The following is a 26,397-nucleotide window of genomic DNA, read 5'->3' on the forward strand; positions in this document are numbered from 1 at the left end:
TGGACAACACCTTAGAGAATTATGTAGCGTATAAAAAAGGGTATGATCCCAGACAGAGGGGCGCGGTTTGAACTTTTGAATTTGAGAGCTGCCGAGATCTTCCCCACGCTGCAGGGGCTGACAAAGAGATTGATGACGTTGACTTTCTGGGGGGAGAATTTTACTCGGAGGATGCACAGCATCACAAGGAGCGGCATTCCTATGCAGGCTATGTGGAATATCCCCAGGGCCTTCGTGAAAAGAAGTGTGGGAAATCTAAAACTGGAGGATGGGTTCCCGAGGCAATACTTTCCCCTGTGGAGGAGCCAATTGATGAATACGTTGACCCGATAGATGAGCTTCAGTGTCTTGTTGATACAGTTTCTGAATATCTTGCCGAAAAAGAGGAGGAAATCAGCAAATACGGTTCCCTTCCTAAATCAAGCAAGTCGAGGCTATCTTCTCAGGGTAGCAATAGAACAGATTCGTTTGGAGAAGATCAAAGTATTTCAAAGGATTGTAAAGGAGAACCCCAAACCCAAGCTGATTCTGACCAGGGTACCTCAGCTGTGAAAAATGCAATGAGCTCATTGTTTTGCTCCATCACTGACAAAGTTGGAGGAGGCCTCAAACAGCCTGCCTCTGCTCCCCAAGCATCATCATCTCCACAACCTGCACAGTCTGGAATAACACGACTTCTATCCTTCATCCCCACAAAGACAAATAACACGGCTCCTGTGGCCGTCGTATCTCCAGTAGAAACCTCTCCCAAAAAGTCCTTCAACTCTCTGCCTCATCAGCCGCCACCGAACAAAATAAGAGGTTCACAGGAAACGGGAACAGCCATCAGGAGTCAAACTCAGAGAACTGCAAGAGAACATTCACCTGAGGTCCAGAGTCAACCCCAGACTGCAACAGGGAACTCCGTTTTGGAAAAACTGAATCCTTTAAAGCTTTTTTCAGGAGGGGAAGGTCAAAGCTCTGCTGATTCCAAGCAAGAGTTGGAGTCAAAATATTCTGAAGGACATATCCAGTCAGAAGCAAAATGGGTTGATAAAGCAGTTCATCAAGATAAGCGGTCAGTGACTGGTAATGGAGCCACTAAAACAGCAAGGTTAAGTTCTTCTCAGGACACCTATTTGGTCCAAAATCACAATGGCTGGAAACCAAATCCAGAGAGAGATGAACAAAATGTACATGCCCCAGAGCCTCAGAAGGCTACAAGCCAAACTGCAAACACGGGGTTCTTTAGCCCTTTTAAGAAATCCTTGAGTTCACTGATTATGCCAGCCGTTCCTGTTCCACCTCAAAACGCTCCTCCTGTGGCCGTTTATCCAGTGTTTCGAGCTAACGAGAGTCCCCAGCCACAGAAACCGGCGGCGAACCAGTCTCTAAGCAGTACGCCTTCTACTCAACAACGTCCAAAAGCAGACAGCGGTGTGCTCCCTGCTTTTTTGAGGTTTTCTTCCACTGAAGACACGGGTGGCGCTATGAGAACACAGAATTGCCCACAAGAGTATCAGGATTCTGCTTCATCCTGTCCCACCTCTGCCGTGCAACAAGAAAACACAGCAAAAGGATGGTTTTCCAGCATGTTTGACCCTTCCTCCAATCCTGCTGGTTCAAACCAGAAGTCTAATCTTCATTCTCAGAGCAGCAGAGTGCCAACCGACCAACAGCATACCTCAAATCAAAAACCAACCGGAGCCCCTCATGGAACACAGCCTCAAAACCCTAATCAGCCTGGATCACAGTATTTTAGCACAACCCCATCAAGAGGCAGCTCTCCTGGAGGAATTTATCAGATGGGCTCAAATCAACCCAAACAAGGACTGCTATCTGGTCTACTTAATTTTGGGTCTTCTACTGACTTGTCTGGCACTGTGCCACAGCAAGCAAGCAATCCTCCTCCCAAAAGCAGTGATTCCTCACAACATCCTCATCACTCTAACCCCCAACAAAGTTCTAATACTCCACAGAAAGGAGGTATTCTGTCAGGGCTATTGAAATTTTCATCCCCAGAAAGCACACAACAAAACGTGCAACCCCCTCAGGCACCGGGCGAAGCTCGGCAAACACAACCTCAGCAAAAAGGCTTGCTTTCTGGCTTGCTTAAATTTGGCTCTACTGAGAATTGTTCAGATTCTCAAACTATTCCTCAATCTGGTAGTGATCAACACCATCAAGCCAGCAATGCACAGAAAACTCAAGGACATATTGGAGGGATGCGGAACAGAACAATGAGCCAGCAAGAGGTGCAAGAAACCTGTAAACCAGGCTTTATTCGACAACAAACTGTTCCACTTCAGCAGCCCTCACAACAAGGTGGTCTCTTATCCAGTCTTTTCAAATTTTCTTCCGCTGATAGCATAAATACACAAAACCAACCACCAGCACAGCAGCATGGAATTCCCTTCAGTAAATCTAGTCATGGACAGCCAAGACAAAATGATTTCCCTATTTCTAGCCAAAATCAACCTATGAATAGCACAACACAAACAGTTCAGGGAAGTGGGCTGTTTTCTGGACTATTTAAATCCTCATCAGAAAATATAACTCAGCTACAGCCTCAAAACTTTACCCATGAGACTCAGCTAAACCAGCAAGCCAACGTGCCTTGTAGCAAGCCTTGCCCGGCACAGACAGAATCCACAAGTCAATCAGGAGTGCTTTCAGGGTTGCTCAACAAGCTAGCCAAAACTTCAGAAAGTACAGACCTGACCGGTCAAAAAGCAACAGAAAAGTCTATCCAATATACGGGGGTTACGTCTACATTCACAAAGCCAACATCACACCAAGACCAGGCACTTCATTCCTTTTCCAATGTGAAACAACGTTCCTTGCAAGGAGAGGTAGATAAAGATGAAAGGTCTCAAAGTGCTCCTCAGCAAGGCTTTTTATCTGGCCTGTTTAGCAAAAATGCAACTGAAAACTCTTTTTTTAAGCAAGCAAAAATGGGAGGTCAAAATACAGAGCAACTGTCATCTTTCACCAATACGACAGGATTAGCTTCAGGCTTGTTAAAAAGTAATACCGCAGACTTTACAAACGAAAGGTTGGAAAGATCTGCTCCGATTTGTCTGAATCCAGGACAAGGTAGACATGCTTTAATTGGTGCAATTCAGGATGAGAGTTTAGACCTGCGGACATCAGCGGCTTTTGCGAGATCTCTTCAAAGTCAGACAACGCATTACTCTTTTAGCACTGGCAATCTGTCTCAACTATACTACTCTCAGTCACTTCCATCAAATAACCCAATGGCTTATAGTACAGGAAATATTCACTCCCATTTGGAAAGCCATATTACTTCTCCAGCCATGACCCTGGAGTCATTTAAAGGTGGAAGCATTCCCTCTTTGCTAGGAGAGACAAATCAGAACCTTTACCAAGGTAATTCCTCTGGGTTTGGGATAAGTCCCTCATATGATGAAAACCAGTGGATCCGTGAAAGTCTTCTTTGGCAGCAGTTTCAGAATGAGTCCTTAAGCTATAACTATCAAGGAGAAGATCAAGGCTATACACAGAACTGTGAAGGTTTACCAGGATCTGCAATTCACTGCAGCTATTCAAATATTAATCACCCAGTGAACGATGCTTCTTGGCAAGATGTTGTACATCATGAAAAACAAATGGTATCACATGCCATTGAAGGACCAAGAAGTGAATACCCGTACCCCCAAAGAGAATTATTGAACAGCTATGAAGACTTGGGAAATATTGCTGCATGTTCACCTAATAAAGAAGCTGCTCTCAACTTAACAACTGACCACAGTAATGCATCATTTGGGCAGTCGTTTAGTGACGGTAGTTGTTACAGCTTGAACGGGGTCATGTATCATGAAGGCTATTATGAGGAGACCGCACCAAGCTTATCTTATTCAGCAAACTGGCAATATGCAGTGGAAAGGGAAAATGTACAGAATAGTCACACTAATCACATAAGCCAGCATAGTCGATATAACTCAAATAGAAACTGTTCAGCGGGCGGTAATGCTGAGACGGAAGACTCGCTGTACCTTGAAGATGCCGAATGGTATCAGCAATGGCTTTCTCTTCTGGAGCAAGGAATGTGGTGGCCAGCAGATGATGGCGACTGTGGGTACTTTGTTTACACGGACCATGAGTACATTTATGCCTTACTCACAGATGCAGCAGGTGAATATGTGTATGCCTGTACACCCGAAGGTGAATCATGGGACAATGGGCAGACCTTAGATAGTATACCAAGTGCTTGGCTGCACAATGAGATGGTTTTGGTCTGTGGTTTTAAAATTCCCCTGTACAATGAGGATGAGCTTCTTTGGCTTCCTGGCAAAAATCATGGTGTTCCTCAACTTCTCAATGCTCCCCTAGATTTGTCTTCTGCCTACAGAAAAGGAAACCAAATTATGAATTTAAATCTTGAACAGTTCTCTGAAATGTTTGAAAATTCATTTCTGTCTCAGGGGCAGCCAAACATGAATTTCTCGTCCTACAGGTTAAATAAAGTGAGGATGGATCCAAGACAACCTACTTATGGCTATCAAGATGACTACCAAGAAATCATTGATCTCTCATGCCATAAAAGAGACCACGCCAGCCTTTATTGGAACAACCATGAACTTAAGAAACTACTTGCTCAGAAAGTCTCTGTTTCTCTAAATTCTACTCCGGCTGAAAATTCAAATCACCAGCTCCTTCACAAATGCTATCAACCTAGCCAACGGCGCCGTTCTTCTACTGCTGTGACAGTGAAACATGTAGATGAAGTTTCAGAGGATGAATGGAGGAAAAGGGTGTCTCCAGGTGAGGAATTGCCTAATCGGCAGGTCAAAAAGATTTCTTCCCTAATATCTTCTTTTGTGAGCAAACCGTCCCAAGTGGAGTTGAAAAAACCTGGGGAGATGTATGTTGATCGAGCTGTCGGCAAATCAACACAGAACATTCTGTCATCAGGTCTCCAAAGCCTTAAGTCTAAGATTATCAAAGAAGATTCTTTTGCTGCTGTTACCCAGGCTGAAAAATCTAATCAACAAATGCAGAGACCAACCACTTCACAGGGAAGAATTCTACCAACAGTTCCCTCAGTTGCTGAAGTCTCTCAGCCTGCAACGCTCTCAAGTACGGCCTCACATAAACCCAGACTATCACGTCAATCTACAATGGTACAGCAAGCATCCCCACCGACAAAGCCTGATGTTTCTTTACCCTCTGGGTCAAAGGAATCTCTTACAAAACCAGCTCAGCCCACACTTTCAACTGATAAACCAGTAGATACAAAAAGTGAAAAACCACCTGAACACTCACAGGGAGGCTTTGTGAGTTTTCTCAAGTCTGCTGTGGGCATTGATGAAACCAAACCAGATATTCAGACATCTTCTCAGTCATCTCTTAATCTTCAAAGCAAAAATGGGAGTACTACTTCATTAGCAGGCAGTGTCACTGGAAATAAAGAAACCACAGGTGTGTCAAATCTTTTTGGATCGATTGACAGCTTCTTTAGAGTCGAATCCTCCCCACCTCCACCACAAAAACAGCAAATGAAAGCTAGTGTGACAGAGGGTTCACTTTCCTCTTCTAAATCAAAGGGTATAGAAAAAGAACAAACAATGGACCAACGTGGCACAGCTCGGCCAACACAGAGCCAGATACCATGTAGAAGTACTTCAGAGGTTTCCTCTCCTAATTTACCAAAAGGCATCGAAGCAAAAGAGTCAGAACTTAAAGGGCAAACAAAACTTGAGGCAGGAACTAAACCCTCCGGGGGACTTTTTGGATTGTCTATTGGAGATATGCTGGTAGGATCAACACCATCTTCTCATGCTGGCTCCACACCTCAGTCTTCTACACAAGCTAGTGCTCCACTGGAAGAATCATTTGGTAAAAGTATCTTGTCAATGTTTTCTGGGTCAAATCCTCCCCAGACGGCCCCTAAACCGGAACCCATGCTTCAAACACATCCACCAAATGCAGCTCAACCACCTCCTCAACAAGAAACATTTAGTAAAAGTTTGTTATCAATGTTTGGAGGATCAACCACCCCCCAGCCCCCTGAACACCCCAAACCTAATACTGAAACCTCACAAAAGGCAACTGTTCCTCCAAAAGATCCTCCAACTACAGGGTTTCTATCAATGTTTGGTGGGGCGAGCAGCAACCAGTCTCAACCTCAAACAGAATCTTTTCTTAGGGGAATTGTCCCTGGGTCATCTGAACGGACAATGAAGGGACTGTTTTCAGTGTTCAGTGATCCCAGCCCTCAGCAGCCACAGCCCCCAACAGTGCCGTCTCAGCAAACAGTTGCTCAGTCACAAACTCAGCAACAGCAAGAGCCCCAGGCACAGTCTAAACCAAAAGCAAACTCACAACCACAAGAGCAGACGGCTACCTCTGTTCTCGGAGGTCTGTTGGGTGGCTTTTCTAGCTCGACTGAAAGTCCAAGAAAAAATTTGTTTTCCATGTTTAGTGGCGCGACAAATTCTCAAACACCAGGTTTCGGAGCAAACATTTCCTCTACACCAGTGACTGTGTCAACACCACAACAAACCCCTTCTAGCTCATCAGTTGGTTCTAAAGAACCCCAACAACAAAGAGGAACACAAGTATCTGATATGAGTAGCCATTGTCGAGAGATGACACCGTCAGGGACTGATGCTGCCATTGTTTCGAGTGAATTGCACGCTAGCACGGCAAATGACGTTACTTTGACTAGCACAAGTTCCAAACAGGAGGAGACCACGGTTTCAAACACGGATGCTTCATCTGAAAAATCTAATTTAGAGTCTACTGGAACGCAGAAAGATTCCAGTACAGCAAGTGCCGTGCAGGATACTGTTTCTACTAAAGAATCATCAGCTGCATCGATGCTTCCTGGATCAGGCCCACATCCTCCCCAATCTGCAGGGTTTAGTTCAGAAAGTCTGGGAAAAGGCTTACTTTCATTATTTTCTACACCCAGCTCTGAACCTGCTAGTAGCCAGGCAGGACATTCACCTGCAGGATCTTTACCAGCATCCTCAGGCTCCAAGGAGCCACCAGCCAAAGGTTTATTCTCAATGTTTGGAGGTGCTGCTGCTGAGCCCTCCTCCCAGCCTGGAGGCTCACTGTTAGGGGCAATGTTTGGAGGATCTTCGTCCCAAAATACTGCGTCTCAGACTGGGGGATCTTTACTAGGCGGTTTATTTGGAGGATCTGCATCTCAACCTGTTTCTCAGGTTGGTCCTGCAAAGACAGGAGGGTCTATTCCTCAAACTGCAACATCACAGACAGGACCATCGTTACTTGGGGGCTTATTTGGTGGACCTAGTCCTCAGGTTGCTGGATCTCAAACATCTCTTTTGGGTGGGATTTTTGGAGGCTCAGCAACCACCGTGGCTCAGACCAGTGGGCCCAATTCATCAACTCAAATCAAAAGCTCTCTACTGGGAGGAATTTTGGATGGATCATCTTCCCAGACGGCCACTGCACAAACTGGTACATCTGTCGTCAGTGGTATTTTACAAGGAGTTGGAACTATTGACGCTTCTAGTAAAGGTGTGTCTTCAGCATTTGGCGGATCTGCTCATGCTACAGCAACACCTGAAACAGATAGAAGCGATTCTGACAGCAAACCTTCAGCACATGTTGAAACGGGTGTAATTGATTCGGCTACCAAGAGCCCTGAACAAAGGGAAACACAACAGCAACCTGAGGGGACACTTCCTTGTGTTGAGATGAATTCATCCGCAACTGATGCCCATGTCACAGAAGACCAAATTTGCCAAAGTAATGAAAAGTCACCCTCTTTAAGCGAATATAATCAGTCTAAAGAGTCAGAATTCCTCACGCAACCCCAATCTGAACCTAAAATTAGTGCAACTCAAGATCTAGCTCCACATAAAGTTGAAGAAGAAACAAAGGACCCTTCTCCAGTAAGTCCTGCAGTCCAGACACATCAGAAGCCACCAGAACCAGACAGGTCCTCCATCGATTCAGCAACAGATGCTGTTACTGGCTTTATGTCTTCTCTGTTCAAACCAGCGTCTGTTCCTACTGAAGGTTCTCAGCAGACTCAGCCACAGAAGAACTTGCCGTTTGGACCAGCTTCCTCTGGCCCCACAGGGGCATCACTGTTAGGGGGGATTTTTGGAGGGTCCAATACTCAGTCAGCATCTCCCCAAACAGGGGGATCTTTATTAGGAGGCTTATTCAAAGGAGCTGCTCCACAGTCTGGACATCACACCACAACTCCTGTCACTGGGGGTTCAATGTTTGGTGACATGTTTGGGGGAGGATCCACTGCCAAACCATCAGCTGCCGCGAGTGGCGGATCACTACTGGGTGGGATGTTTGGAGGAACAGGGGCAGGAGCAACTTCACAGCAGGGTAGTTCTCTGCTTGGAGGGATGTTTGCTGGCCCCACTGGACAGGCTGCAGGGCCACAAGCTGGAGCATCATTACTGGGCGGCATAGGTGGATCTCTGTTTGGTGGTTTGAGACAACCACCTAAACCCCCTGAACCAGTGTCACCTAAACCGAAGTCAGCTACTGCTGCAACTCCCGCTAATGCTCCGCCTGCTGCTACAGCTGGAATTACTGCTACTGCGACCACCGCTGCAGCCGTTTCATCCGCTCCATCTGACAGTATTGCAGCGACTGAAAATACTGCTGCAAAGGATAGTACTGCTGAACCTTTCAGCGTTGCTGCTACTGTCACTAATACCAGTACTGCTACTACTGCCGGTAGTGCTGAAACATCTGCAACCGCTATCACTGCTACTACAAAACCTGGTCCACAGTTTGAAAATGAAAACATAGCAACGGAAGTAACTGCATCTATTTCCGAATGTAATACTCTCAAAATGGATCAAGCACATGTAACAAGCAGTATTGGACACGCACCTGAAGCATCTTGTCCCGAAGTTCCTGGAGCTACATGTGAGTCAGTGCATACTTCTAAAGACCCTACTAGTCATGTAGAAAGCACTGAGCAAGAAATGACGACTGGGCATGTGATACACGAGAAACCAATGTTCATTAAAGAAGAACCCAGCAGTGGTGAAATTGTCAAGTCAGCCCCCCCTCAGTTAGGTGCTAGTAAAGCTACCCCAACGGATGAATTATCCAGTGGTGCTGAACAAACTCAAGCTAAGTCCCCATTGGGTTTTCTATCTGCTCAGAGTGACATGGGAAAATCACTTGGATCATTATTTTCACCTGCAATTCCATCTGTAGCTTCATCAGCACCTCGAACAGAAGGCGCCAGCGGTCTATTTTCAGGATTAAAATCCTTTTCTGGAAGCTTATTTCAAGAAGAAAAAAACGTTGCAGGGAAAGGAGAGCCAACGTCATCATTGTTTGGGGCAAAACTAAGTTTTCCTTGGCAGGCAGAGCCACCCAAGTCTCAAGCTTCCCAAGTTATAACATCTCAACCCCAGTCTGTCAGCAAGCCGGCAAGTGGTCAAACAAATAGTGCACAAAAGGCTTCGCCAGCTGATCCCCATAAAACCGAACTGGTAGGTTCTGCAGACGACATAGAAACCCCCCAGATTTGCATCTCCACTCCTGATGTAGATCCTCCAGCATCCCAGACCCTAACGGAGAAGGAAAGGCTTGTAGAAACAGACCCCTCTGCAGGTTCTGCCGCAGGAGTGCAGCTGGACAACCAGTCCAAGAAGGATCTATTGATTGAGAAAAGGCTAGTAACAAATAATCAGTGGTACCTCCCCTTCACCATTTCTGCTGCATTGACAGCTTTTAAAAATGTATTCCCTGTCCAGCTCTGCAGTCCGTTGTCTCTAGTTTAGTGTGTTTGTGAATTTGTTGGTGTGTCTGACGTCGCACTTTCTTAAAGCCTCTCAAAGCAGAACTCCAAATTAATCTACAGCTTTATTTATTTTATAAGGAAGACATCTGAGAAATTATCCATAACAATGTATCCCTGTATTTCACATTTGCATTTTGTATATTTTTAAGACTTATACCCAGTCTGCTACAATGAGTTTATTTTTTATTTTTTGAAAATGGAGTTCTGATTTGATTAGACCCATCGTTGAAAACATTTAATGCTGTATAAAAAGATGCATAATATTTCTTTCCTTACATTATGGCATTAAATTAGGCTAAAATGTTCCTGTTTAGGTTGTTATTGTAATGAGATGTAGTGTTGGTTACTAAATGCCAAAATAATAAGAGAAATGTTTTGATTGTCTTTAAAATCAGATGTTTTAAATACATTTAGTAGTATTTGGTATTAGTGTAGTATTTGGTAGAATTGCCACTTAAACAGCTTGATTTGAGTGATAGCTGCTGGGATTTTGGCCCATTCCTCCTGATAGAACTGGTGTTACTGGGTCAGGTCTGACGCCTGGCTGGCTCAAAGAAACTTTGCCCATAAATTCTTGGTGAAACCGAGATGAAAACTCGGAGATGGCCACCGCAAAACAATTACTTTGTTGTGCTTGAACCACTTTGGAAGACCTCTTTGTCTCCATACGCTGCTTATTTTCAAAGTTTTTAAATTCATCCTTCTGGAGTAACATCCCTACACCACATGATGCTGCTCGTTTCACAGTTGGGATGGTTTTCTAAGACTTTTGCAAGCCTAAATACTTCAACTTTGCTTTCATCAGACCACAAGACTCATAATAATGAAGATCTATAATAATTGGTTCTGCATTTTATTCCACATTTTGTACCAGAACCTCTTTATCCTTGTGATTTTCCCATGATGTCACACAAGGAAGCAGCTTCTTTGGGATGCACCATCAGGTGTGGCTCCATTTTACTCAGATGTTGGGAATAAACTGATCCAAAGCTCAAAAAGCCATGACATCTTCATCTGGGGTTTTCTAAATTGTTTAAAGGCATCGTGATCTTACTGTTTTTGACTTTGATAAAAGAAATAGAAAAAACCATCTCTCATTATTCTGGCATTTGGTGAATAATAATATTGGTAGTACTGAAACTGGAAAGATTTAGTCAAATTTAATGTCTTTTTATACAGCGTAAGTAATGGTCTGGCTCCAACTGTATGTCCTGCTGCTGTCAACACCATGATTAATCTGTGTTTTATCCCAAAAAATGTCTATTATTACATTTATTAGGTGTGATGACAAACACAGAGATTACCTCTGCATATTTCACCGTCAATTCAATTCAGTTTATAAATATATAGCGCTGTCACAAAAACTTGTTGTCTCAAGGTGCTTTACAAAAAAAAGTACTTTGATTCTGTGTCTTGAAGTTTTTACTCAAAAAGAATATGTACTAAAGATGCAGATGTAATTGTGCATAAAATCATTGTTTTAATTAGAATTTGCAAGAAACAACAGAGTCGTGTGTAATGCACCATCATTTATACAGTTTTTTTTTACACATTTTACCATTTCCAACATGCAGCAGCAAGGTTGGGTGTCTAAGGGTTGATGTGTTGTGTGTGAAACTAACCCAGCTACTCCTTTAGATCAATGTTAGATTTATACTTTTTGTGCTCATGGCTTTTAGCAGGTAAGTGAGATTTTCTTAGCATCCTCCTTGTAAAGTGAGTTAAACTGTTTTGAAGTTGGATCATTTGTGATGATTTATTAGTGCACTTACCTGAATAATTAAAGTGTTGTGCAGTCAATTTCTGAATATCTCCCTTACGCTTCTCTCACAACTGTAGTCCAGTGGAAAGTAATCGTTTCGGATCATCGGGGAACCTGAGCCAGGCCAGCTCCCAGCTGAGTGAGACCGGCCATGAAAGCACCGGAGGGTCCGAGCTGGAAGAGTCGTTCCACTCCTACCACAGCACCGGCTTACACCGCTCCGCTAACGGCCAGCCTCGCCCCGCCGCGCATCCTCCCACCAACGGGCACTCGGCCGGCAGCGAGAAGGACGGAGATGCGGAGTCTCCTGAATCAATCCGGGCTTTAAAGAGTGAAGCGTCCGAAAAAGAAGCGTCTAAACTCCAGAGGTAACGTCTTTGTCCGGACCTGTTCTCGGTTTGTTTTACTGAAGGCGGAAGGGATCTGTGATGCTGACTCTTCATCGTAGGTTCCAGGATGGAGGCCCGCAGCTGCCCTTCTCCCCGTCTAGAGTTCGCTGGTTGAAAGCCATCAACAGAGTGAGGGTTCAGCTTCGGGAGGTAAGCGCCTTGTCGTTTTTATCTCGCAGCACTTTAACACACTGGTTGAGTTTAACCTCTCATGGTGTTTAAACAAGCAGAATGCACAGAAATATTTGCTTTGTCTGATTTCCTTCCTTTTGGAGTTTTCCTACAGAAGAAATGTGTTTAAAGATGGAGCCTCCAAGGCCTTTTTGTACAGTTTTCCTGTCAAATACTCCGCTTTTACAATCAAATATCCCACGCACCTTTCTTCACCCTATTCTTCTTTGTCTCAGTCTTAAGTGGTTATTTTTTACCTCACATGTCTCCTAAACGGACTCAGCTTCAGCAGTTTTTTTGTATTTCAGCTGCTACAGTTTTCCTCCTGTTTGTAGAGAGAGAAGTCTGGTTGAGAGCGTTGGCCTCAGACTTAGAAGATCTAACTCTCATCTTGAAATTTTCCAATCTCAGACATCATTTCTAGAAAAATCTTAATCAAACACGTGAAAACGCTCAATGGAAACTGTTAAGATTTTAACATAAAAATGCCTAGAGGGTTATTTTTTGTTTTAAAGATGCTCCTTCTGAAATGGAGAATATTGGAAGGTTCTTGCACGTTTTTATGGACGCACAGATGAATGGATTATAAATGGCTGGAGTGAGAAATGCATGGAAGGATGGATGGAAGAATAATTTGGACGATCAGATGGAAGGAACAGAAGGATAAATAAGTGGATGTTGGATCGATGGATGGGTGTAACAATGGTGAGATGGACCAACAGATAAGGGACAACTGCATGGATGAAAAAAACTTTTAAAACGCTACATGTGCAACATGTCTGCGACAGACTGGCGACCTGTCCAGGGTGAACTCCGCCTCTCGCCCATTGTCAGCTGGAGATAGGCACCAGCACCCCTAACGACCCCAGCAGGGATAAAGCTTGACGGAAAACGGATGGATGATTCATCTGAAACGTGGACAGGCGGAGGAACGGGTCTCCTCCTCCTGGTGCCATCGGCAGGACCAAGCGCTGAGTTCAGTGCAGCACTTACTGCCCGCTAAAAACAGTAAACTACAGACCAATGGATGCTTTTACGTGTTGTCACCGAAGTCTCCAACAACACAGACAAGTCACTAGGTTTGTCAGCAGTCGCTTTTCTGAAAAAAAAAAAGTCACTTGAGGGGTCTGAAAACTCGCTGAATCTAGCGAGAACGTCTCTGAGTCTGCATCAGTCTCTCTCCCTGACTTGCTCCTTGTACTCTAAGCTAGCGGCCCTCAAACTGGGGTCCCCGGACCCCCGGGGGTCCGTGAACCATCGGTTGGGGGTCCGTGAAACGCATGTTGTCGGGCCTGAGGAGAAACTGCGAAGGATGCGTCAGGGTTGAGCGAAGTAAGACGAGGACAAATATTTAACTCTGTCCATTTCATCATGTAAGGTAAATGCCAAATCAGCAAAAATTAGGAAGTATGACAACAATTACATTGAGGATGAGGATCTAATCTCCACCAAATCTATAATATTAGGTGTATTTATATATTTTTTTAAAAACATGCATAACTTCTAACGTTTTTAACAATACAAAAGGTGTTGTTTAAAAATACTATCAGCATGAGGAATCTAAAGGGGTCCTTGGACTAATTTTACCGCTGTTAAGGGGTCCCTGGCCACAAAAGATTTACGAACCCCTGCTCCGGTACCGGTACCATCCAAATGCAGTATAGTACCGTTTTAAATGACCCAGTACCCCGGTACCAAACTAGCGCCGGTACACCGATCAACCCCAGTTTGTTGTCACAGTGAGAGGCACAATAAGAATCTAGAATTAATACTGGAATATTCCTTACTTCTATATTTCCAGGGTTGGACTTATGGGATTTGTCAGATTTCCTTCACCAGCTGTACTTATTTCATGGATGTAGCTCTAATTTTTTGTTAAAATATGCATCCTTGACTCACTTCACTATTAATCATTGAATGAAGAAATATCTGCTGCACATATGTTGTTGATTTTAAACAATAATACTAATTAGGCATAACATTATGACCACTGAAAGGTGAGGTTAATGACATTGCTTGGATTAAAGGCCCATCTCAGGAAGTTAGAATATCTTCACAGTTCATTGATTTACAAAATTCACCTTTAAAAACAACCCTCATGTATTAAATAGATGCATCACAGGCATATTTATATATTTTGGTTGTTTATTTCTGCTAATCTTTAGTATAATTGGCTTAAAGCTAATGAAAACCTGAAATGAAGAAAATTAAAGAAACAGTAAACCAGCAGGAACTCGTTCAATTCAATTCAATTTTATTTATAAAGCGCAAATTCATGATACATGTCATCTCAAGTCTCTTTCCAAAGTCAGACTCCTTCAGATCCTCCAGGTTGGTGAGAAAGTTTCCTCTCTAAGGAAACCCAGCAGGTTGCATCAAGTCTCTCCAAGCAGCATTCACTCCTCCTGAAAGAGCGTAGAGCCACAGTGGACAGTCGTCTGCATTGTTGATGGCTTTGCAGCAATCCCTCATACTGAGCATGCATGAAGCGACAGTGGAGAGGAAAACTCCCCTTTAACAGGGAGGAGAACCTCCAGCAGAACCAGAACCAGGCTCAGTGTAAACGATTGACACCCTCAAACGGAGAATGAGCTACAAAAGGGGATTGCTAAAGAAGCTGGCTGCTACTATTAATGGAAAATTAAGTGGAAGGAAAAACTGTGGGACAATAAAAGTGCACAAGGATCACAGACAACTTCTGACGTGAGAGGGTTGTGAAGCAAAGCCCAATCTAGAGATTTGGGGAGATTCACCATGTGTGAGCTGAAGCTTCAAGAGTCACGACTCCTTAACAAGAGACGGCTGAAATGTCCCATCTGTGCTAAAGAGAAAAAGGACTAGCCTGTTGCTCAGAATGAAAATTTTTATTAAATAAAAAAAAACTAGATGGCAAGTTAAAGATTTATGCTGATGCCAGACACCAAAGCACGGCTTCAGGTTTAGTAGAACCCATTCCTCTGTGGGTCAATGGGTAACACACTGTTGGACAGATGCTCATGACGTTTTGTCTGTTAAGTGTTAATAATGTTATTAAGTGTTGGTATTTTTGCTGCTAGCATGTGTGGAAACAGGAAATAATGAATGAGAGGAGAGAATTGGCGGCGTTACAGCGTCAGATTAGCATTAGGCTGAAAACACAGCGCCTGAGGGGGAGAGAGGGAGCAGAGGAGCATGGAACGGGGTGGGAGGAACGCCTTCTCCTCCTGTCCGTATTCTCCTCTTAGCGACAGAAATCAGAGCTCCAGCAGCTCTGCGCTCGAGTCACTTAAAGGCAAAAGTGCTAAATCTGCTGAATTACTGCAACACGTTGAGTAAAAACCAAGAAAAAGCCCGATAACCATCATCATCACAGAGCTCCAACGATGCTGGCCATGTGGATCTGACTATCTAACAAGATTATATCTACAGTTTCATTCCAACAAGGTAAGGTCTGTGCTTCAGTGTTTACTTCTGCTGTTTCTTTCTGCAGAATTAAAATACGTTCATTTGTTGGTATTTATGGCACAGTTAGTATTTAGCTTTTGATCTGTTCTCTGAAACTTGAAAACTTGTTTCTGCTGTTCATTAGAAGCGCTGCGTAACACGTTATAGTTCAATAAAATTTTATTCATATAGCACCACGTCGTCAACACACGTCACCTCACGGCACTTTACAAAGACAATTTATATAAGGTAGGGTCTAAATGATTTTAGGAAGAAGCAACTATTTTAAATCATTTATTTAAAATCCAGATGTATGTTTTGTGTTCATATCAGCTTGCAGACGACCAAACCGCTGGCAGTGCCACTGAGGAGCGGTACTTTAATTTGTTCTGTTTTACAGGTCCATCTAAACAAATTAGATCGTTAAAAAGTTGTTTTTGTGTGTTAATCAATAAAAAGCTGGAACTCGTGTAAAGAGTCATCACAGACAGAGTGATGAACTGTATTTCAAGTCTTCCTTGTTAGTTTTGATGATTCTGGGCTTATAGCTTAAAAAAAAAAATCTAAATTTGCTTTGTCAGAGAATGTTAATATTCCACAAGATCAATAATAAAAAATTTAAAAAAAGGATTCTAAATCCTGCACAGTGTTGGGAAAGATGTCCAGGAAGACCGTAGCTGGCTGCTCAGAACGCTGTATTCAAGCATATTACTGGAAAGTTGAGTGGAAGGAAAAGGTGAAAGAAACGAGGTTTCAGAAGCAACAGGCATGTGATGACCGTGTGAATTTCCCCCCAAACTCTGGATTTGTAACTTTTTCCACTGCATATTTTTCTTCCACTTAACCGTTGGTTAATATTTACTCCATGACCAGCCAGCTGCTGCAGCAACGACCCGTTTATGTCTTTCCCTCTTTGTAGAGCGAGTTGATGGTTGTCTACAGGTTTGCAGTCTTCCCCAGAGTTTACAGAGAACACAATGTTGCTCTTTAAGTCGTTGTTTTATTGACTTTAGGTAATATTCTAATTTTCTGGAAACTGAATTCTGGGGATTTTACCAGCTGTAAGTCATAATCAAATAGGAATCTATGTGAAATAAAGTTTTAGACGATGTCCTAATCTGCTGGGATGCATTTTCCATGCAGCTAGTATTATTATATTATTATTATTATTATTATTATTTAGTAAAGCATATCTCACTGAGCTGGTCAGTCAGCTTAACACTTCTAATGGCGTTTATGAAATTAGCCTAAAATGGGGATTCAAATATCTGCAGCTCTCACAAAATTGTAATTATAAAAATGATGATGATGATGTGCTTCACATTTTAAAATGTCAAAGTGCTACTTGAGGAAAAAGGGGGAAAAAAGCTGATAAAACGAGCAGTAAAAGAAACTTTAAACGCTGTGGCAGAAAACGGAGATTATGTTTCTGATATCAAATAAATTATGTAAAATTCACGTCCTCATGCAGGAACATTTCTGAGAACAAAACAAGAAACTTACATTCATTTCATATATTTACTCAAGATAATTCTAGCTTCCATCCTTCCCTTCCTCCCTCCTTTCCTTGCTCCCTTCTCTCTTGTTTGCTTCTTTTCTCAATGTTGCTTCATTCCCTCTCTCCATTCCATCCTCCTCCCTAATCCTCCTCAATCCCTTGCTTCCATCTCCGTCCTTCCTTCCTTCCTTCCTTCCTTCCTTCCTTCCTTTCTTCCTTCCTTCCTTCCTGCCTTCCTTTCTTCCCCATCTCCCTTCCGTCGTTCATCCCTCCATTGCTCCCTTGTTTGCTTCCTTCTTCTCTGTTGCTTCCTCCCTCCATACCTTCTCCCTCCCTTGCTTCCCTGCTCCCTCTCTCCTTTCCTTCCTTCTTCCCTCCATCCCTCTCACTCCCTTCCTTCCTTCATGCCTTCCTTCCCTCTCTACCTTCCTTGCTTCATCCCTCCCTCTCCTGCTCCCTCTACTCCCTTCCTTCATCCCTCCTTCCTTCCTTCAACCCTCCTTCCCCTCCTCCCTTCCTTCCTCCCTTCCTTCCTCCCTCCCTTCCTTCCTTCCTTCCTTTCTTCCCTCTCTCCCTTCAACCCCCTTTACCTCCTTCCTCCCTTCCTCCCTTGCTTTCTTCTTTCTTGCTTCCTTCATCCCTTCATCCCTCCCTCATCTCCTTCCTTCCTTCATCCCTCCCTCCCTCATCTCCATCCTTCCTTCATCCCTCCCTCCTTCCCATCCTTCCTCCCTTCATTTCTTCCCTCTCTCCCTTCCTTCCTTCATCCCTCCTTCAACCCTCCCTCCCTTCATCTCCTTCCTTTCTTCTTTCCTTCATCCCTCCCTCCTTCATCCCCTTCCTTCCTTCCTTCATCCCTCCTTCCCATCCTCCCTCCCTTCCCTTCTTCCCTCTCTCCCCTCCTTCCTTCATCCCTCCTTCAAACCTCCCTCCATTCATCTCCTTCCTTCCTTCATCCCTCCCTCCCTTCTTCTCCTTCCTTCCTTCCTTCCTTCCTTCCTGCCTCCCTTCCTTCCTGAATTCCTTCCTTCCTCTCTTGCTTGAATAACAGCCTTCAGCCATCCCATAAAACCATCTGTTGAATCGTAACGTTGTGTTTAGCGTCTCTAACCCCAGAAAGTAGCGACCGTTTAACACGGAGCGATCGGACTGCAGCTGGTCGGGGTGTGAAGGATTGACGTGACCTAAGGAGCGAGACTCGGCCTGTCATCTAATTACTGCGCTGCCTCTCCAGAACATCTTAATTACAGACATCTAAGCAGCTGCATGTGGTTCTAAATACAAATGGGTCCTGTAGCTGAGAAGTCGCTTAAAACGCGATTGTTTGTCTGATTTCTCTACTGTAGAGATTATAGTTGTTTCTCGGACTAAAATAGTTGCTTAAACTGTCTGTGCCCAACAAGTTGAACTCTGATGTTACTCAGGAAATTCAACCTATGATACAGTTGACACCAGATATTCATGTAGACAATATAAACAGGCGCGTAACTTTGTTTTACACTGCCAGACATTAAATCAGACGAAACGTTTTGATTACCAAAATTGTTATTTTTCTACATGTCAGAATAATGAGGGAGAGATTCTTTTAGCTCTTTGTCATCAGATTGCTTTGCCCTTGAAAACATCCACAAAGCCTAGATGATGTTGTGGTTTTTAAATCTTCTGATTTGTTTTTTTCTCTAACGTTTGTGTTGAGTAAATGTGTTTTAAGGCAACACCTGAAAAGCACTCGTACCATCGTGCCTGGACAGAAATTAATTAATTTCTGTCCCAGAGATTAATTAATTGTTTTGCTGTGAAATGAACGGCTCAACCCCATAGCAAAGGCTAAATGCTAAATGGCCATGGTCGGGGTAAAGGCCACTCAGTAAGGAAGAAATGGGTCCTCCAAATGGATTATAACCCAATATGGCAAGCCGTTTTAACATAAATTCGGTTTCGTCTGACTATCCGTAATTACATTCCAGATATCTTAAAATGCATTTTGACTAGACAAAACTGCATTTTGACTATCCGGAATGGTAATTTAAGATATCTTTATTTACATTCTGACTGGGAAGAATAATAATTCAAGATATCTTCAATTACATTTTGACTAGTCAAAATTCCTTTCAAGATATCTCAAATTACGTCACCGGATTCGTCATTGAAAGCGTCACACATCCGTAGATGTAATTTATGATTTCTCGAACGTAATTATGACTAGTCAGAATTACAATTTAAGATATCTGAAATAAGACATTGCGTGTAAGCCCCTTATTGGCTGTAAGCTGCCCAAAGCTGCCTGAACATTCAATGGCGCTGGCTGTTTTCGACAAAATTGTAAGAAAATGCCACAATATAGAAAGAGCTTTTTAAGTATGGGATATGCAGAGAGGGCGAAAATAGTATACTTGAAGAATGCTTAAGAAATTTGCAAAGAATTTTGGATTTACTTGCTGCCGACGCACACAATGCACTGAAAAACGGCTAGCTGAAAGCGTTACTATCGACTCATGTCCAAGCTCGAAATAAGGAATATTCCTCAGCCCGGACCAGTTCTGTTAATAACCAGATGCAGTTTTTATACTGTGGTAAAGCATCTGACTCTTGGGAATTATGGTAAAGCCAGCTAGCTCTTGATTTTGACATGCTAGACGGCACAAGGCATTACAGCACCCTCCTTTAGCTTCTCTGAAAACAAAAGCGCACGCCTCCGGTTCCTGTGTGATGATATATGGCATATGGCAAGCCGTTTCGTAATTCAAGATATCAGTAACGTCATTTTGACTAGTCAGAATGTCAATTTAAGATATCTTAAATGGAAAAGCTGAATAATTCAAGATATCTCTAATTCATTTAGAGATATCTTAAAAGGAATTTTGACTAGTCAAAATTACAATTCAAGATATCTTAAAAGGAATTTTGACTAGTCAAAATTACAATTCAAGATATCTTAAATTTATTTTTTACTAGTCAAAACTGCATTTCGCCTATCCAAAAATACATTTAAGATATCTTGAATTATGGTGGCATTTGAGATATCTTTAATTAGAATTATGACTAGTCAAAACTCAATTTAAGATCTCTTGAATTGTAATTTTTACTAGTCATAATTTAATTGTAGATATCTGAAATGGGTATTTCAGATAGTCAGTAATTCATTTGAGATATCTTGAATTGACGTCTCCATACAACTCAATGGAAAATCTGATGTCATTTCGTCTAGTCAGAATGTAATTAGAGATATCTCGAATAGGTATTTTGACTAGTCAAAATACAATTAGAGATATCTTAAATTGCTAAAACGTCTAGTCATAAAACAATTTGAGATATCTCGAACGTAAGGGCGGTAAAACCGAATTTATGTTAAAACGGCTTGCCATAAACCCAAAGCATAACTCCAATTTACTTACAACGTAGCTGAAAGGACAACAAAGATGGCGTGTCCATCACAATACCTCGACCTCAGTCCCACAGGAAATTAGTGGGAGAGCTGAAAACGCAGCCTACAAACCTGACCCAGTTACATTAGTTCTGTCCAGAGAAATGGACCCAAATCCCAGAAAACTATTGTCAGAAGTCAAACGTTATTTCATTACATAATATCCTTATTCAGGCATACGGCTAGTATTAAAATAATCACTTGTAGTAAAGCCGTAACTAATTTGAATTATCCTCACTCATCTAAAATAAAATCTTAACAGTTTAGTCTGATTCAATCAAAGGTGCATGAAGCAAGTTTTCAAGTTAAATATTTATTTTCTTTCCCATACATGCCCTTACATTTGCCCGACTTGTAAAATTAGTTTTCCTCTATTTATCACCTCTATAGGCTCCATTAGTCAGTAAAGGAGAGAGTGATTCAGGCCGAATCCTCTGGGCGTGACATTTACCTGTTCACCTGCTACTTTGTTGAGTCTCCGCCGTAATTGATTGATTAGTGAGAGAACACGGCCTAATGTCAACATTTATAGGTTTCTTACCTCAGAAGACACACCACCACTAAACAAAATGCCTGTGCAGTCACACAACACTGGTGTAGTTTCAACTCTTCGCCAGAGGGGGCGACGTCTGCAATAATTCTGGAATTTACGCTATGAGGGGAAAACGGACACGTGTCTATTTTTACAGTGTATGCTAATATCTGCTTTCAACTGTAAATCTGATTGATTTTTTTATGTACGCTTGGCATTAAAGGCCGATACATGTTCCAAGAGAACCGAGAGTTTTTGTCTTGTAGTGGGGGTGAGAAGAATACAAAAAAAGTCAGCCTCACTATACACACGTCCCTGAAGATCGGTCGGGGGACACAGTGTAATGGCTGTTTAGGTGATGTAATTTCTCTAGGTGGGATCTTGTCGTGTAAGGTGAAATTGGCAGAAGAGGCATTAATTTATAGGTTGATTTACCATGCTTACCTGTTATCTTAAGCAAAAATAACGACTGAAATCTTGTTTCTTTTTCCCTTTTTAAAAATGAACAAAAAAGACTTACTGAAGGTACCCACAGTCACAGAGTTAGTAGTTTTACCCATGCGCCGGACCAGTTGACAACGAGTCCCACCTCTCAGGAATGTTCCCCAGAGGTCACATCGGTGGACAAGATGAAGCCCACACATCAGATCCACTTCAAGTTTCCCCGAAAAGACAAGAGCTGCAGAAGAACAGATCAAACAGCCCCAACATGCGCAGAAATCTCCAGCAGTGTCCGCGGGGGCTGGAAGATAATCCCCCTCGTGATCTTTCATCTGTCAGCTCTACCAGAAACAAAGCTAGGAAAGCCCCAGCTGGGGAAGACGGAGGCTCTCAGTCCCAGGATGGCAGTGCAGCTCAGGATGGCGATGAATCTGGCACCAAAAGTGATGCACAGGAGAAGACGTCTGAGGAAGCCAGTCAAGGTTCTGGGAACATAGTGGAACACATCCTGAAAGAGTTGAAGGGTATCAACAAGATCCAGGAGGAAATATCTGACCTGAGGCAGTATTTATCGTCTGTGCGCGGCTCAGTGGATGAAGTTTCCTGTTGTGTTGACGCGGTGCTCAGTGAAATAGGAGAGCTGTGCATTGGAGCCTCAGCTGCACCTCTCCCAAGCCTGGTTCCTCAAACGCCGCGCACCAGACGAGGAAGTCTGGGTAGACAGAATGCCATCATGTGTCTTCATGAGAGAGATGCTAGTCCAGTGCTGGATAACAGAGAGTACGGAAAAGATTCAGGTTCCACACCGTCCAAGAGGTCAACTCAATGTTGGGAAGATGACAAACAAACTCATGGTGTTGTCCATCAAGTTAGCTATGACAACTCAGAGCAGAGTTCAAACCCTGATCTCTACCTGGAGCAACATTGTGGCCAGAACTACCAAAGCACCAGCTCCTTGTCATCATGCCACAGCTTCACCTGCCCTGAACCAGGTTTTCTGTCCGGCGACACCGAGTGCAATATCTGGCGTCGCAGAGGAGGAGGTTGGAGTGAGGAAGACATCTTCTCTTCCGTGAACAGCGTTGAAGAGCTGGAGGACGGTCAGGATGTTTGGAAGGGGGAGCTGCAGAGTGGCGCAGCGGGCCACTCTTCAAACACCAGCTCTGAGCATCTCTCTCTGTTGTTCGGCCACCAGTACAACTCTTCCTCAAGTTCTTCCAGTATCGCTGGGTGGAGGACGCAGGCTAATGAAACCGAGGAAGGAAACCGGGAGTGCGACTGTGCCGCAAACTGCCACTACTCCCGCAGCTCTGGTTACCACACAATGAATGCCCGTGCAAACAATCCTGACAGCGAGCCCTCCAGGAGCTTGAGCTGCTCTACCGTGCAGTTGACGGACTACGACGATGGTTATCCGGCGCAGCGTTCACTCTGTGATGAATACCCGTCGTCTGGGGATACTCTTGACCTGGGGTCCGCTGATAGTCTGGACAGGGATTGGACAGACCAGAGTGTTTCCAGAGAGGAAGTGCAAGAATCGTTATCCCAATCATCTTCTGATATAGATCCAGAGACCACGCCCAAAAACCCCAACGACGGGTTTGATGAAGCGACCCTAAGCGGGGCTGTGGTCTCTTTCAGGTCCGCTTTGAAAGGGGCACTGAGGAGGTTGGAAGTTTCAAACCATGAGGGACTTAAAGACGATGCTTATGCCGATTCGCAGTTGTCCAATTACTCCCTTAAACGATCCAGTGAACTCGATGAGAAGTGCATAGAGAAGGATGTTCCTCAGTTGGCAAATCTCCTTCAGCTTACCTCTCCGATGGAGGACGGCGGGACTAGTCCGACGCAGGCGAATACATCATTATCTCCGAAAGAGTTCCCCGCTAATCAACAGCAAATTCTTTGCACCCCTACTAAGTGTAACTTGGCAGAGTTCACACAAACGACAGAAGAGAAGCAAAGTAACGGAGAGCTGTCCAGCTTTAACGTGACCCCAAAACACAGTCCTTTGGTACTGGCTAAATGTCCTCTGGAACCAATCAGCGAACACTGTCCGCCTGCTGAGGGAGACCCTGGAAAGCCAACAGATGCCAGTCATAGAGAGCGCATAGCTAACTTTCAGCGCATATTGAGGGAGAAAAGACGAACTCATCAGAGACTCTCCAGGTCCGCTCAGGGTTCCCAGGGCTCCTACGGCTCCCAGGGGTCTCAGGGTTCCCAATCTCAAGACGAGTTTTTCCCAGGTACTTCCACATTATTCCTCTTCTCTAACTTTGGTCACAATCCCAGACATACAGAAAAATATTAGAAGCATCTGTCTGCAGCGACGTCAACACGTCCAGGTGCATCTGTAAATAAAATATGTTCAGAAAGTCAGAAAGAGAAGCTTAAAAAGATTTATCACACACACAGTGATCTGTTCCAATTATTTGAATAATTATGGCTTAGAGACCAAAAAAAACCCGCTATCATGTTGTCTGGTGATCGTAACACTATAAAAGATGAATTAAAACTAGTTTTAATTCAGAAAAAATATGGAGTAGACAATCTTGGAGAAAACTGCTGACCTGGCAGTTTGTTGTTCAGCAGACAGCATGACCTGTAACCTGAACCCAGATGGTTTAATACAGTTTCTTTCTCTAAAATCAAACTCAAAAAGTATCTTTTCAAGCATTTAGCTGTAGATTTTGGGCTCTAGCACCTTTTCCACCACCTCAGTTTGGCACGTTCGACTTTGAGAGTATTTCAGTAGCAGGGTTTCTCCGGCCCTGCTCAGGAGCAGGGTCAAACCGAGCGGAGTTTGAACGTGAACACACTGCTTTTCACCGATTTGGCCTAGAGCGAGGAGAAACGAGAAGGTTTTTCTCCGACGACGTCCAAGAAAAACATTAATATGAAGGACTACCTTAACCGAAATCTAGTTTTACTATTTACAAACCATGAACCATGCCTGAAGGAAAAAATAAAACTAAAGGAACACTTTCTATAAAGTCTCTACACACAGACACGGAGCCACAGATTGACTGAGGCTTTCTCTCATTTTAAACACACTGAAAGCTGTTAAGTTTTGTCTCTAAAGAGTCTTTGGTTAAAAGATGTGTCCACCGTGATACATTCACCGTACATGATAGAAGGCAGAGCTGCTGTCTGCCTTTCCTCACTGCCCTCAGTCTCAGAGCAGCCGTCTTCCAGGCTTTTCTAGGCCGGTTGAAAAACAATCCGTGCCGATTAAAGCCGACCGGGGCAGAGTAGGGCCAGTGGAAGTGGGGCTTATTTCTCAGAAAGTTTTGGTTGTAGCTACGAATGGGAACCGAATCAATACTTTTTCATTGGTACCGTTTGAATCCCGTCAGTACTACCGATCTCCTATTCAGGTAAAATCCAACGTTACCATATTTCAGTACGTAAACACATCATTGTGACACTGAGGGAATAGAAGAGTGGCTGATTTTTTTTTTTCATGCTGGCCATGAACACAGTGTTGCACAGACAAGAGCGTAATGACGTCAGTAGCCGCTGGTCTAGTCAACGAAGCAAGCAGGGCTGATAGAAAGCTCTCAAAAGTATTGGCTCCACTTTTCATGATGCGATGCAGATTACGCTAAAGTCAAGGCCAGCGGTGGGAATACTTCTAATCTGAGGAAGCAGCTTGTCACTGCTGCTGATCTAAGTGCCTTTGTCGCTATATTTAGTGGCTTTTCAGACCCCTGCAGTGACTTTTTTTTCCGGTGTTATTGGTAACTTCACGTGAAAGCACCAGTCGTTCTCCTTCCGACTTCTCCCAGCGCTGTCGCACAGGCAGCTGCCTCGTCCTGAAACCTCTGAGAGGGGATCTAATGGAAAAGGGGCTCATGTTTCAGAAAGTCTTGGTTGTAGCTCCTGAAATATTACATGTGCACACAGACTTTTATAAGAATCGGTCAAATCTCGTTTGAGATCTGGTTTGATACCTTCTAGGAGGCACTTTGAGTTAATCTTTTCTAAATCTACAAATAGTTTTCATGTAAATGTGTTTAGGAGTAACTTAGTTGTTATCCTTGGCACATTTGATGCAGATTGTATGTAATAAAGGTGATTTATAGGAACACTTAGTGCCGTGGCGAGATGTTGAAATCCACCTAACAACCACAAACCTCCTGTGAAATGTCCCACTTCTCCATCCCATGTCAGTTGTGACTCAATTCTGGGTTTGGGCTGAGAGCCATAATTGTTAAAACGAATCTAAGTAAATGGCAGATATAGATCACCGTGTGTAAATCCATCTGTATGATGGGTCTCAGGTTTTCAAATGAGGTTTCTGATGTTTTCTTAACTCATTTAGATGCACTTTTACTTTAAAAAGATCATTTTAAGCTTGTTCGTGTAATCTGAATTCTCCATAATCTCTTTTTATTCTTTCTGTTTCAGAGTTTGGAAGAGAAGAAAATCAGGTTACACATATAATCTCAGCCCTGTGTTTAATTCTTGTTTCTTCTCTGATGTGCTCCGTCTGGGGTAGCTGTTAATTTTCTTTACACTCGTTTACCTGTTTAGATTTTTCTGTGGTAAGGAGATATACGGATATAAATGTCAATATCGGCCCACATTTTCATATCGGTGCATCCCTCGTTTGAAGTCGTTGTTTTGCTGCAGGTTTACAGCTACAGAGAAGCTTTTCTCTCACAAACTCCTCAGATCTTAGAGTATCTGGGAATGAGCCACCATTATATTTCTCGTATTTCTTATTTTTTTATATATTTATTTTTACCTTTGTGTGTATATGCATGCTTTCATTTGTCTGTCACTTTCCTGAAAGACACATTTTGAATTTCCCCACTGAGGGGCAATAAAGGATATTTCAGTTCTACATCTCCTTTTCACCACCACAAACTAACCTTCTGGATAACTATTGACTTTAATAACTTATTTAGTTTATGCCTGTGACACCAGAGAGGTGAAACTCAGCCAGGTCCATTTCCACCTGTCCTCCCTAAACGGCTTCAACCTAAAAT

The 26,397-nt window shown here is 43.3% G+C and overlaps 2 protein-coding genes across 2 annotated transcripts in view; both read left to right on the forward strand.

Annotated features, from left to right (window-relative positions):
* The window catches only part of LOC105936599 (protein unc-13 homolog B), a gene marked incomplete in the record, with an annotated part of 67,990 nt that overhangs the window by 8,379 nt on the left and 33,214 nt on the right, over nt 1–26,397 (forward strand). The window contains 2 exon segments of the mRNA XM_036139997.1: nt 11,628–11,893; nt 11,974–12,064. Coding sequence (XP_035995890.1) covers nt 11,628–11,893; nt 11,974–12,064 — 357 coding nt within the window.
* On the forward strand, nt 21,437–26,166 carry LOC118563901. Its single transcript, XM_036139998.1, has 2 exons — nt 21,437–23,649; nt 25,814–26,166. The coding sequence occupies exons 1-2, from the start codon at nt 21,561–21,563 to the stop codon at nt 25,909–25,911; spliced, it is 2,187 nt and encodes a 728-aa protein (XP_035995891.1). The 5' UTR covers nt 21,437–21,560; the 3' UTR covers nt 25,912–26,166.

Source organism: Fundulus heteroclitus, chromosome 8, assembly GCF_011125445.2.
Source record: "Fundulus heteroclitus isolate FHET01 chromosome 8, MU-UCD_Fhet_4.1, whole genome shotgun sequence".
Classification (NCBI taxonomy): domain Eukaryota; kingdom Metazoa; phylum Chordata; class Actinopteri; order Cyprinodontiformes; family Fundulidae; genus Fundulus; species Fundulus heteroclitus.